Source organism: Syngnathus typhle, linkage group LG6, assembly GCF_033458585.1.
Source record: "Syngnathus typhle isolate RoL2023-S1 ecotype Sweden linkage group LG6, RoL_Styp_1.0, whole genome shotgun sequence".
In the NCBI taxonomy this organism is placed as follows: domain Eukaryota; kingdom Metazoa; phylum Chordata; class Actinopteri; order Syngnathiformes; family Syngnathidae; genus Syngnathus; species Syngnathus typhle.
In genome coordinates this window covers 8111775-8126295 of record NC_083743.1, presented here as the reverse complement: position 1 = coordinate 8126295, position 14521 = coordinate 8111775, and the positions used below count along the sequence as shown (strand labels likewise).

The 14521-nt window shown below is 40.4% G+C and overlaps 1 protein-coding gene across 2 annotated transcripts in view; it reads left to right on the top strand.

The window, feature by feature from the left end:
* The window catches only part of igsf11 (immunoglobulin superfamily member 11), a 51726-nt gene extending 37559 nt beyond the window's left edge, over positions 1–14167 (top strand). For both annotated transcript variants that reach the window (XM_061281833.1, XM_061281832.1), the window contains 6 exons: positions 3638–3801; positions 8865–9072; positions 9344–9499; positions 10657–10779; positions 11291–11438; positions 11562–14167. In XM_061281833.1, the coding sequence (XP_061137817.1) occupies positions 3638–3801; positions 8865–9072; positions 9344–9499; positions 10657–10779; positions 11291–11438; positions 11562–12117 (1355 nt within the window). In that variant the 3' untranslated portion in view covers positions 12118–14167. The remainder of the gene's footprint in view (positions 1–3637; positions 3802–8864; positions 9073–9343; positions 9500–10656; positions 10780–11290; positions 11439–11561) is intronic.
* Positions 14168–14521: the final 354 nt, after the last annotated feature.

The window sequence follows — 14521 nt, the reverse complement described above, 5'->3', positions numbered from 1 at the left end:
AAAACTGAGGAAAAATATCAATTTCATTCTTATTTGCCTCACCAAACAGTGAGCACACTGTTTTGCAAAGTTTGCAATTTTTGACCGAAGGCTTGTTGATGCATACTTAATGGATCTAGAGTGGTCAGATGCGGTGCTCTAAAACAGGCCTTCTTCAGTCTCATGAGGAGAAAGTCAGAATGTGCTGATTCTCATGTGATGGGGTGTGACCAGAAACCACAAGTAAAGTCGTAAAAGATTATCTCTTGAGAAATGTTCCTTGTGCTATGTGATTTTTACCTTTAGTAAATATTTTGCAGTGTATATGGGGGTTAGTCAAGTGAGTCCCGTCAAGCGGTTTGTCTATGTGGCTAATAGGTCAACGAGGATGGGCGGGGCAGGGGGATGAGAGGAAGGATGAGCAAGAGATTTTTTAAGCTGTGTCCATGGGCAAATGTTTGGCGGGCAGCCTGAAGAGGGTGGAGTGCAGCACCGGGAGATCAGTGGAATGCATAGAAATGCATGTAAATAGGCAATGTCCTGTGGGCAAATCACTGGCAGACACTGAGCTGACATCATAGTTTGGGTTTGGAAAAATAAAATGAAAAAAAAAATCTTCAAATCCCTCATGCAATGAGAATTCCTTTTCGACTGCTGAGAAGAGACAGTTATTTTTCCAAATTGAAGGATATAACTTTGGGGTAGTCACTGGCTTTTGTCTATCAATTTGAGATAATGTACTTTATTTGCTGGTAACACAATGTTGAAAAAAAAACTGTTTATGACAAATGTGTAATAAATAAATAAATACAGACATATTAAAGACTAAGTCAAAAATAATCAATTCAACTGAAGTAGAAAATGAAATTAAATTTCTTGGCATTGTAATTGATGCAAAACTATGCTGAAGATCATAGAAAATCAAAATCTAATTTTTTTTTCCACACAAACAAGAATCTCCGAAAGAATCATTATACACAATATATTTCAAACATTTTCAAATTCTAATTAATCAAACACAAAAAGCAAGCAACTTCAAAACAGTCCTCAGAAGATTTTCCAAGGGTTTTAGTTTCAGATTAAGTAAAGACTCGTCGAGGAAGGAATAGCATGCGACCTATTTTTCTGTCAACATGCTTTGAATTTAGTGATGAATTGCCATCCAACAGCTGGGGACACGAATATACCACCTGAGTTTCACACGGATTTTTTTGCACGCCTGTTGTTTTGCATGATGGATTACATCACGGGGAGTGACAACAACACAAACAAATCTCACAATGAATCACCTGGGACAGAGAATTTTATTTGAATGCAGCCAGAAGTGGCGAGAACAAATACTATTTGCGAACACTTGTCCAATAATGTTCAATGTTTTCACTCAGACACCAGCGACTAGCCATTTCAGCCCAACTCTTCTAAAAGGGTGCAGATAAAACTTAAAACGGAATCAGCGAGGCCAACTGTTACCCCTCAAGCAAGAGATAGCTGCATTTTTACGCTCGATCTCTCGTTGCTCCTGGACTCTTTTCCTCCCACGTCCGTAAAATTCTCACGCTTACACAAAGAAATGCTGTTGGGGAAAAAAAAAGGTAGTTATCATGCATAAAAATGGCCAACTGTTAACTCTCTTAATTAGTTTTGTGGATTATATTGTAAACGTGAATATTATTTACTGTACAGTACAGTAAATTTGCAGATGTGAGTACATTATGTAAATTATTGGATGACTGACTGTCAACCTGTGGTCCGCGGTCTCATAGTGGTCCGTGGATGTATTCAGGTGGTCGGGAAATTGGAAATAGAAAATAATTTTTGAAAATAAAATGGATTTATTATTTGGACTAGATTTATTTTCCATCAAATTTTGTGAAGCATTTACCCACCCAAATTATGTCAAATGTCGCTGAGATTCCCAAAATAGACAGACGCAAATAAATAGCCTGTATAGGTGTATCCTCCTTTGGTGCATAATGAAATAATATTCCGCCAAAGCAGTGGGCCCCGAGTTGCTTCTTGGTTATAATGGAGTTGAAAACTCCTGCTCTATGCCACCATGGATGAGCCTTGATCTCGAGCATCACATTTACCGATGTACCTTCGATCTGTGGTCTCATGCATTAACCAACAGCAGCTTGGACGCGTGGCCCCTGAAGGAGAAACAATCTTTCCAACAAATCTTCAATGTTGTTTATGCCTTCACTCCTCAAGGGCTGTGGGATTGATTGCCTGTAGTCTATTTAGACTCCCTAGAAAGCCCACTTTGTTCTTTTGCTCTGTCTTCAAACGGAGAACATGAGCTTCGATGAATGAGCTTCATAAATTGTTCAGTATCAATTGGAACATTTGTCACCTTTATTTATTATCTGTTGCCATAGTTTGATGCCCAATTTTGAATTTAACTAGCATAGATGTAAACTGGCCATTTATTTGAGGCTGTTTGAAATGAAAATGATTCCACTGGGCTCTGTTAGCATCCTGTGACAATTTACATAACCACCGAGACATTTACTGAGCTCAGCCCCTGGCAAGAACAATCAAAGAAACATGAGTGCAAGTGCTCGATCAAAGCTCAGTGTTTCATATTATCACGCTTACAACTAAACAAAATAAAACAATGAAACAAGTATAGTTCAACATCTTTCTTTTTCTTCTTTCCTTCAATATGACTAACTGGCAACTCATTACCTGTAATGAGGACAATATTTGTTGGCTTACATTGATTGGTCCAAAGAGGTCACAGCGGGGCTGACCTTTTGAGTGGAATATCTTTAAGTAAAATGACTTGAATTATTTATGCATGTTTTCATGACTATATCGATGATGAGTGGTTTATCCGGCCTCCCTTGTGTCAACAGTGAGTGTATAGAACACACTGTGTCTTCCAGCCTGATGAAAGCGTAGGTAGGAAGTTGCAGCCAGACCAAGATAGCAGACAGACAGTTAAAAAAAAATAAAAAAAAACAGTTGATGGCGTATGCAAAATGCCGTGCATAGACAAAACACAAACAAGCCAAGGTCCGTATTTCGTTCTATAATAAATTATATTTACATATAACGCACTTTACAGTCGGAGGAATCTCAAAGTGCTACATGGCAAGTAAAAAGAAGAAAACAAAGCAAAGACAGGTAGTAGTTCTCTCACATTGGCATGACTCCGACATCATGACTAACAAAGAGGATTAACAGGACATGATCAATTATCTGTAATTCTATCAGAGACATCATCCCCCTCACAATCTTTCGATAAGATGAAGTCATTGAGGGTTTCGGACATGGCTTGTGGGGGGAGAGGTAACTTAGTTTAGGCTGTAATTTCTTTAGCTGAACTCGAAATAGGTTGTGCGTGTTCAAATTTGTCTTTGTGAGTCTGTTATATCCGACAGCTGTGCCGACATGAGCAAACCAGATCCATAGCTCCTTGCTTTTTTTCGGGATCATTTGTTTCACAAACCACGTTTTTTTTCTCATGCTACGTTTCACTGTGTGTGTGCGATTAGAGCATTTCTAAAGAGTAGCTTGCTTTGAATATTAAATTCTTATCAATTTGACAGTATGAGCTTTACTAGCTTCACAGTTTTTGTGATCCAATAACTCCGATCGACTTCAACATTTGTGTATGAAGTCACTGATGGGTTTCCGCCTCTTCCCTTTGCAGTGAGCGTACGCGCGCTGGATGTGATGGTGTCACAGAGCAGTATCCAGGTAGCCCGAGGCCAAGCAGCCGTCCTGCCTTGCTCCTTCACCACAAGCGCTGCTCTCAACAACCTCAACATCATCTGGATGGTGATCCCACTGTCCAATGCCAACCAGCCAGAACAGGTGCGGTCACACACACTCGCTCATAGTGGAACTGAACTCTATGCCGTAGCTTCCAAGAGAAGAAAAAGTCAATTAAAGGAGGGATGGAAAACATATAGTATAGATTATTCTAACTCACTTTCCAATGTAACCTCACTGCGTATGCCTCATGTGGATGGCTGCTTTCACCTTGACATCTTGCAGTCAAAACAGGTACATATGATGTTGATTTGGATCAAGGTGTGTTCAGATAGAGCCAGAAGAGTATTTTGGAAAATAGATTATGAACAGACACTTTTGATACTCTTTTATACTCACATATGCAAGGTCAAGACTAGTGTCAGAGGTTATGCACAATGAAAATTTTTAAATGTATACTTTATACCGTAATTTTCGGACTATAAGTCGCACCGGAGTATAAGTCGCACCAGCCATAAAATGCCCAAAAAAGTGAAAAAAAACCCATATATATGTATATAAGTCGCTCCTGAGTATAAGTCGCCCCCCCCCACCCAAACTATGAAAAAAAAAAAGCGATTTGTAGTCCGAAAATTACGGTAGTAACTTTTTGCCAGTGAAAAACTGAAATGATCAGTCTGTATTTTGAGGAAAATAACTACGAGCATGGTTGAGATGTTAGCAAAGTAGCATTTTGTGTTTCACAAGTACAGTTAATCAGGCTTCTGTCATCATAGTGTTGGATCGCAAGACTGACTCATATTGGAGCTAAGTAAAAGCAATCTGCTAAATTCTAAAAAGTCGCTACTATAATAAAAAACATTAAGTGGCGTTACCAAAAATGTGTTTGCCGCACATGAAATAAATCTATGCCCGCAAAGCTAGAACGTCGACTATTTTACAACCAAATCTGTGCAGATAGAAAATCTCTTTTGGTGCATCTGAACGCACCTTGAGGATATAAGTTACATCCGTACAAGTTGTAGCTATTAGCTTTTAATAGCTGTAGAGGTGTGTCCTTGATTTTAAAATGTGTCAAGCATTTTTTTTTTTTTGCTCATTACACAGAAACAGATTGAAACAAGTATAATTTAGTCCCTATTGTGTTGTGTAGTTAGTTTAAATTCCTGCACATCCTGCTATGGCTCCACTCTCCTTTTTTTTTTTTCTCACCTCTTCTCACACTACCCTCCACTTGTCCTTCCATCCTTCCAGGACTCATTTTTTAACTTATTTAACATGCAGCTGCTGGCCATACAAGTTCACCTGCCTTCTCTCACTTTGAACCTCCGCTGGTCGGCCGTCCAAATAATATGATTATCTTCTGCACTAATTACCTCATGCCCACGACAGGCTCTATATAGCAGCTGTTCACTCCACACAAACGCTCGCACACAGGCACAAACTAGCTTCAGACATGCTGCTGGTCCAAAATGCGGCACAGATCTACATGCATCCATGCATAGCTCATGCAGTTTATATATATATACCCTGTCCACGCAACTTGCAGTGACACAAACATGCATGCAAAGTTCTCCAGAGATATGTCAAATCAGATTCATGAATTCATACAAGCCCAGAAGTGCATATTGCACATCATGCTGTTATGTTCTCACTGCTGTGATGCTCTCACTGCTGTGATGCTCAAATATGCTCGACAAATGTAATGACCAGAATTACCTCATGCGATAGCAGCTAGCTGCCATCCACCGCCATAAGTCTCATGCAGCACCTTCACTCTGTATTACATAATATGTACTTTAGAAGTGTAAACACAAGATCACAACTTTTTAAGTGCACATTGTCATAAACAACGGAATGCCACACACAATAAGAAAAAAGCACTTTCAGTTCTTTGTGTGAATTTGCGTGGGGGGACGACAGTGCTAGAACAAGGTCATTTTGGGAAGGGAGAATGTCATAAATGATTAGAGTTGATGCTAAAAGCCATTAAGAATTACTGAACAGAACTCTGTACACTTACACACCCTCACAGTCAGCGAAAGCGCTCTTGGGCCACTCAGCTCGCACTCAGTCTTCTCAAATTTGAATACCTTGTTCAGATAAAAAGCGACAGTGCTACTTATTGAGCTCTGTTACAACGCAAAAGCACGAAAAATGTCAGCTCCGCTCACACACACCAAACTGGGCTTCTGTGGTGTTACTTAGAATATTAGTGCTTGGTGTAATGACTTTTCATTCGGTGGTGTGTTTGTGTGCTTTACAGCCACGCCACATGATTTTCTATTTTAAGGATTTGGTCTTGAAATTAATTTGGTAGAATACCGTATCGATTACTTGGCGACAACTCCTGGGCCTCTTGCCCAAATTGTGCTCGGGTAGGCTATTATTCACCCAGGACCCGAATGAAGATAAATGTTATAAAATATGGATGGATAGAAATTGATAGATGGAGAAATAAGAAATATAGCCTCGAGTTTTAGGATAAACATCTCCATGGGCCTGCCTCTGGCTTTACTTTGCCCAGATCAGCTTTAGACTAATTTTGGTTTATTGTGCTAGTTCTTAACTAGCTGCAGACATGCTACCTAGGTGCCATATGGATGTTACGTATTAAAAAAAAAAAAGGTGTGTGTGTGCATATTAAAACAAAGGTGTGTGAGTTGTGTCTGTGTTGCAGTGTTAATTACCTCTTCTCACCATTAAAGTTACGAGCCTGTTAAAATGATATTTTTAGCAGCTCTTTAAATACATCAAAGTATAAATGTACAATTTGAAGTGAACCGCTGCTCTGATTATATTGAGGTCAGGGATAATCTGTAGCGCAAAAAAATGACATTAATCTGTAATAGAGAACATCTGTCAACGTATTTCAGATGATCAGATTTTGATCCTCATCTGAACCTTCCAATCCATCAGAGGATGAGTCTATGCCATACGCATAGTAAAAAGACCACAATTGAATTTTCCCTCTTAGGACCAATAAAGGATTATTACCAAGGGTCAGGTAAACATAAAGACAATCGGGCTGGTTATGTTTAGATGTTTCTCCTTCCTAACCAAGGACACCAAAGGCCTAGTTATATCATGTTTTATTAACATTATCCCATTATAGGTGTGATAGGAGTGGGTGTGTCCCAGCACTAAAGTCCAAAATGTGACAATCGTAATCTCAACAGGTGAACTTTTTCCAACCTCATACATGTAGCAAAGTTTCAACATAAGTTTCTTCTTCACCTTTCTGAGCTCTTTGCGTTCCGTTCTTGCAATCATCTTTTTCCAAGATGGCCACTCCTGGATAGAATACCAACAATGTTGAACTTTTCCAAATTCTAGATTGAGCGCAAGCTGATAAGCAGAGGAAAACGTGGATCCTAGAAATCCACACTCGAAACATGGTTGACAATAAAACAGAGGAGGAACATATGGCAAACCTGCAGTTTAAAGTGAGTCCCGGCTCATATTGTTGATGTCATGTCTCCGAGGATAGAAAGAGATAACAGTGGCAGCTTATGGTTAGAAAATTGAAGGGAGGCCGTGGGGGTTTAAAGGTTTATTCAGGCTTTATTTAGGCGGTAGCTGTATCCCTTGTGTCCGCAGCCAAAAGGTCCTTGGCTTTGCTCAGAAGTAGGCTATGCTCATCTGAAAACAAAACACGCGTGCAATATAACACGTTAGGTTAGGAACGATAGAGCTGTTGCAAAGGCGCTGGCGTGTCCAGACTTGGGCTAGCAGAGTTCTTTGCTCTGTCCATCATCTGAATGCCTGTGCTGACGTCTTTTCCGTTCGCATTCAGTGGTCGAGCCAAGCAGGCCACGCGGGAGGATGAGGCGATTTAGACACGTACAGTACGTTGGATCAACAGACTCGATATTACGGTTCAATTTAATTTCAAGATAGAACAAATGCATAATCATGATTGAGTAAAATAACATCAAAAGCTGTCACTGTTTTTTGTTTTTATTTATTCCTCTGCACATTCATTCACACACAAAATGAAGACTGACGTGAGCTCAATTGATTGTTTTCAGCAAGCATCGTGATTATTAAAATATGAAACCACACAGCGGGGAAAGTGTGCCGTCGTGACACGTGAGGACAGTTATTTTGGCCCAGCAATCACACACTCTCAAGCCCACGATGCGTTGCTATACCAGTCCCACGAGAAAATGAATGCACCGTGACATAGCACACCACACAGACATGGAGGAGATGAAGTCGCGGGCTCTCATCACAGCCGAGGAGCTGCCTATTCATCTGCACGTAAGAGGACAAAGCGAGCGCGCGCTGCACTCAGGAAATTGCAGCCGCGCAATTTACAACCGTTAAGCAGAAGCGGCGGACAGCAGAGACGCACACACACACACACACACACACACACACACACACAGCTTTCATCAAAACTATCCCTCTCACGCTCACAGACACACACACTGAAGCCGGTTGTTTCCCTGGTTGGGTCTTTGAACCGTTCAATGAGGAGTCTTTTCAGCCAAGTGAATGGGCCCCTCTGATTCCCCTCTGAGTGTGAGTTGCTGTGCGCATGTGCACAAACCATGTGTTTGTGTGTGTCCTCTTCATCTTTTGTGCAGGCCCAGCTGAGGGCTGAGAGCTGTTTTGCATTGGGGGCTCGGCCACACAAACCAGCTTGTTCAAAGTTAGTTAAAAATCACAGCAGGGCTTCAAAAGAATGTGTTCGATTTGGATTTGTGAGAAAGGTAGTTCAACCTTGTGAGTAACAGCGATGTTGCCACAGAACATACAATTGCAATTTGAAGGCAAATATGTTCAATTATGCATCGTTTTAATATGTTCTCTTTAGTCACTGAACTAGAAGCAAGCACCTACTCGAATATGTTTTGTCACTTTGTTTGATTTTTTTTTCTTTTCTCAAGAGATTTTGAAGTTGTTCAACTTTTTAATTTTTACACATTCTCTGAGTAGAAGTGCCTTCACCCCTTTTTGGCACAAGGTTGTACTGGATCTTCCCCAACCACTCAATAGCACTCTACAAAAGAGACATAAATCAAGTAGTATGATTTTAGTATTGCTTTAACGGAGGCTCTGTCACTAATAGCTATATTTTCATTTCTATCCACACCCATCCCCTCTTTCACCTTTTTGCTGCCACCTCCCTTCTCCCTTTTTGTGTTATGCCAATCCAGGTGATAATCTACCAGGGCGGCCAGGTGTTCAGCCTCGCAAACCACCTCAATGGTCGTGTGGGTTTTGTGTCCACCATGCCAAGTACAAGTGCCTCCATCTTTATTAACAACACCCAACTGACAGACACCGGAACCTACCAGTGTCTGGTCAACAACCTCCCGGACAGAGGGGGGCGCAATATTGGTGTCATCGGGCTCACTGTCCTAGGTAGTTATGCAACAGGATTTATGACATTACGCTTTTCAATTATTTTGTATTTAAATTACATCCAAATCTGAGTACTGGTACTTTTGAAATGACACATTTGTCTTCCATTCACAAACAATAAGCACCTGCTGGATAAATTACTTTGACTCACCTGGTTTTAAAAGACCATATCATTTCTGGTCTTTGTAAATATAATTTTCCATAAAAAAAAAAATACAAATAAAATATTTGCATTGCATTGATATCACTACCCACTCTTTTCATCTGTCAGTGCCCCCCTCGGTGCCAGCATGTCGACTCCAGGGAACGCTGGATGTGGGCAGCGACATCATGCTGTTTTGCAGTTCAGATGAAGGTATTCCAACCCCATCCTACTCGTGGGAGAAGCTAGACGCTCTGCCCAAGCTGCCGCACAACGCCATGCAAGGTATTAGAAACAAGCTGGCCATCGGGGTTCCCTTTTGCCCCACCTTTGCTGGTAAATGTAACACACACGTGAGGGAGCGCTGGCTCCGCCTACTTTTATCACAACCATACCTGGAGATTTCCATCCTGTGATCCTTCCGAGGACCGATTGTGTGATTCAAATGAGAACGAGGAATGTGTTGCGTGCGTGTGATGAAGGATTTCTGGTGTTATTCTATTTTTCACCCCTTTCTCTCAGGCTGACTACCAATTGCTGACGTATTCACACTTCATCCAAGAACCGCTTGCATGTGTTAAACTGGATGTGGTCACTCGGCAGCTGGCATTCAGCCTAAGAGAGCTTTTTAGTGGCCTATCCTCTCTTATCCGGCTGTGACCTTTGCACAGCAGACAGTCTTCATCACCTGTTGCACTGTGTGTACACTACCGGTCAAATAAAGGCTCAAGTACAAAAAGGCCTTTGAAACAAAAGCCAATTGAAACTGCATTTTATGTGAGTGCAAATTGAACTCTCCATGGCAATAAAATATTCCAGGCAGTTGTCAGAGCCTTGTCGTGAAACAAGTAGTGCTTTTGCACAGTGCAAGTGTAACCGCTTAACTCATTCATCCATTCGCTATAACAAACTAATATGCAACAGTTGTTAAATATGCAGAATATATTCAATGGTCAAAATCTGATTCAGTGTCAAGGAGGTGTTTAAAATTATGGATGTAGTTTGTAGTGCTCATAACTTCAGTGTCATATTGAGGTTTTTTATTTGTCTGTAATATTTGAGTAGACTTTTCAACCACTTTCAATAAAAGCATAGAACCAAAGAATATAATAAAAAAAAAAACCAACTCTTTACTCATTAAATTAATACACCAATAATGGGTCCATCAAAACTGAGCGTTATCCTTCTTAAAGCAGAACATTTGTAGACTCATTACAAGCGCAACGACGCTTCCAAATGGTGCTGGCTCTTGCAGTACCTTTTATTATAGCTATCTGGCGCCCACTAAAGTTTAATGGCCGAAGTAGTAACAAAAATGGAATTTTCAAATGCAATTGAAGTCATTCATTCTACTTCATTCATTCTCAATTCTACATGTCTGTTTTTTGCTGGGATTTTGTGTTTTTGATTTACAACACAATCTGTGTGCGTGCGTCTCACAGACCAGATGCAGGGCACTGTGACGCTGAGAAACATCAGCACCAGTACCTCAGGACTCTACCAGTGCACGTCCACCAATGCCATTGGCAAGAGCACATGCCTGCTCAATCTTCAGGTTGTTCCGCGTAAGTGCTCCAAACACACCGTTCTGACACAAACTTGCTGCATGGCACGACTGCTATTTATAAACATTTCACTCATGAGCTGTACAGTTAAAAAAAACCTCTCTGTGACATTTGTCAAACTGGTATGAAACCAAGCAAAGTTGCAAGAATCACTCATCCGTCATGTCAAAACTTGGTGTGATTGACACAATCAGACCAAAATGAAGAGATTGGGTCAAAGAGGTAGCATTACTTGACAGCGAGGAATGTAATGTTTTGGTTTTTTTCGGTTTTGCCGAAGCATGACAAGCAGAGCAATGGTCTAAATTTGTACTAATGCTACTTCGCCTTCACACAATGATATGACTCAAATAAAAGTAAAAAGCACCACTGAAAAAAAATACTGGTACTCCAGTACGGAGTAAGTTTTAGGTAATTTCAAATATAAGTGTTCTTATGACCCACCCACACATTGTAATGTACAATATCAGAATATTATTATTACTTTTTAAATTTCTCCAACATTTTTTAGCCCAACCTCAGAGTGTGGGCCTGATAGCCGGTACCATTGCAACTGGAGTGCTGGCACTCATCATCTGCTGCCTGTTAGTGGTGGTCACCCTCTACTACTGGAAGAATAAGAATAAATACGAGGAGGAGGAGATACCTAATGAGATCAGGTTAATCAATATTTTTTTTATTTCTTTGGAGAATTGTAACAATTTATTGTTTGAGATTCTCTCGAAGGAATTTTTCAAGTAAATATCCAACATGACAGACTTCTCACTCGATCATCTCCACAGGGAAGACGACCTCCCCCCAAAGAGGTCGTCATCGGTGAAAGCGTTCCATGCCGATGCCTCATCCTCAGAGAACGACACCTTGACCTCCACCAACACCTACAACAGTCGCTACTGGCACAACCCCAAACCCAACTATGACACCAACTCATACACACGGTACAACGGAGACACGCGACAGACCTTCGCCACAGCTGTCCATGGCGCACACGGGCACAGACAGTCCCAGAATCCGGGCCACGGGCACGGCCAAGCGGTCACGGCACCGGGCTCGGCCCCGTTGTCTCGTCACGCTCAGCCTGCGACGACAACAAGTTCCACCTTTGCCAACGGCAGCCACACACTCCCGCCACCCAAGACCCTGGTGGTCACGACAAACTCAGCCCCATCTCCCCCCACCATGGCGCGCAGCAACGGCTCCGTGAGCCTAAAGCCAGTGGTGACGCCCGCGCACGGGCAGCATACGCACTCGTACGCCGTGAGCCAGGCCACGCTGGAGCGGATGGGGGCGGTGCCCGTCATGGTGCCCGCTCAAAGCAGAGCGGGCTCCCTGGTCTGAAAACTTCTCCTTGAAAACAGGACTTACATAGTTTTTGGTTGCTTTTTAAAATCCAATGATGAAAACCAAACTGAATATGGGCTGAAACAGCCTGCTGCCCTTTATTTGAATACTTCAACTGTGTCTTTCTCTACTGTGTGCTGTTCTTTTTTTTTTTTATTCTAAAAACAAAGTAGGATTTTTACAATGCCAATTTATTTATTAAAATGATCCTACCTTTTTATTTGGAAGTAGAAGACTGGAATTAAATCATCAAATTTTTTTTTTTGTTGTTGGATGGTTTTGTTTTCCCACAAAACCATGCAGGCATTTCAAGCTCAGAGTGGCGGCACTCCGTGGTTGGATAGGGGTCATCTCAAATTCCTTCATAAATGCATGTGTTGAAGGATATTTTATGGCCACAATTGATGTTTGACAAATTCAAAAAATTGGGATCGGAGGATGATGTTGATAGTAATGCATTGAAAAAGTGAATGTTGGATGAACATAAACAAGAATGATACGACTGCAATGGCCTTAGAGAAAGAAAATGATAATGACAGGCTTTATAGATGCAAAATGTTGCATAATACAGAATATGTTATCAAATAAAAGTTTTTATTGTGTTTAAGCACTTTTTAGAACAATTTAGACAGCCTACCAGAACGGTCTGATTGGTGAAATGCTTTATACCCATACAACTCTTTACATAATGTCACTGTTCAAAGGATGCATCTCTATTTTTCTGTTGTCTTATATATATATATATATTTTTTTTTTGAGAGAAAAAAAAAATGCAGGTGCATTTTTTTTTTTTTTAACTTCACTGTTGTCCTAATTTGATTTGTCACCTCTGTGCTGCTTGTTGGAAATATTTTTTTATTTGATTAATGCTTAGTAAAATTTACAAATATATATTTAAAACATAATTTCTACCCCCACACTTTACAAAGGAAGCAATTACTGTTATTTTTTACTGTACATATTGTAACTACAACTTTAGGCTAGAATCAAAGAAATCATTTGAATTTGACTCGTGTCTTAACATTCTGTGTGGTCGGAGGCACCGGAAAAAAATCCTGCTGATTCACTGAAGGGATGTTTTATTTGTTTAATTTCTTGCTTTATTTTCCTCCAGGAAATTGACATTTTTTGTTCACAAGGCAGGTAAACCCAATATGTTTACGCTGTATATGGCAGAAATATAGGTTTCGATTTTTAACCAAATCTTCAGCAAAGGAACTCAGCTTTGACATTTCTTGTGTGTTAACCTAATGCAATATTGTCTTCTGGCAAAAAAATGTATTCCGCAATTTGACGAAAGAATTCATGTTTTTATTTGTATTCCCGTTTCCTGGATACATTTGCAGTCGGGAAATGCAATCTCTTGTTGTCCTGGAAACAGGTGAGCCACTGTCATCTTCATGTGTCATCGTCTAAGACCTATTTACATTGGGTTGAAACTAAATCTGACTTTTATAATTCTGTTTATATTTAATGTATATAAATCGGTGCCATTCTTCACTCAAAGGAAAAAAAAGATGGAAAAGTTCAGATGGATTATTTGATTAGTTTATTAGCTCGTCTAATATTGTGTATGGCCAACATGGACAAAAGTATTAGAACAAAGTTGGACTCATCGCACATGTCACTTCTCTTTAAACTTGCTTATGCTACTCAAACACATCCAAACTAAACGGTTCCAAAAATGACAAACGCACACATCCTTTCTTATTTACCTGTCAGTGTTTCCAAATGAAGTTCATTAAGATTTTCTCAGCATCTCAGCCAATGTCCCCTCACCGTGGTTGTTAACACTGAGACGTGCTCTCAGGGTTCTGTTCTTATTATTCAAGGGACAATGGCCACCTTGAAAATCGAAATAGGGCAAACGGTGACTAAACGACAGATATCCCGTGTCCATGACCTAGCGTTGAGGTGTTAGAGTGAATAATGACCAAACCAATTTGTAAATATGTAAAGAAATCAATTTGTTCTTACTGTTGGTTTGAAATGTCAAATAGGAAACATAACAGTGGAACTTGTAGAGAATAAAATATTGTTGATACAATCTTCTCCTGGAGTGTGTCATTTTTTTAACCCAATTCCATAAAATGAGATATTGTTCATTATTGTTCCACATCATTCAATGCATGCATTTTTAACACTGTCATTCAAGATCATTATTTGTCATTTAATATCATTACAAGCTCTTCAATATCATGTCTCTGGTCCCAATCAATCGAGATGGGCTGGAGTTCACCAGCAAGCCTTAAGAGGTCAAGCGGTATCAGAAATGGTGGCTGCTGGAATGCTCCTAAAGTACTTCTAGAATAAACCACTAGATAGCAGTATTTATACACACATCATCACCACTTACATTGTTAGGAGCACTTGACAAGTAAAATAACCTGGCCTGATGATT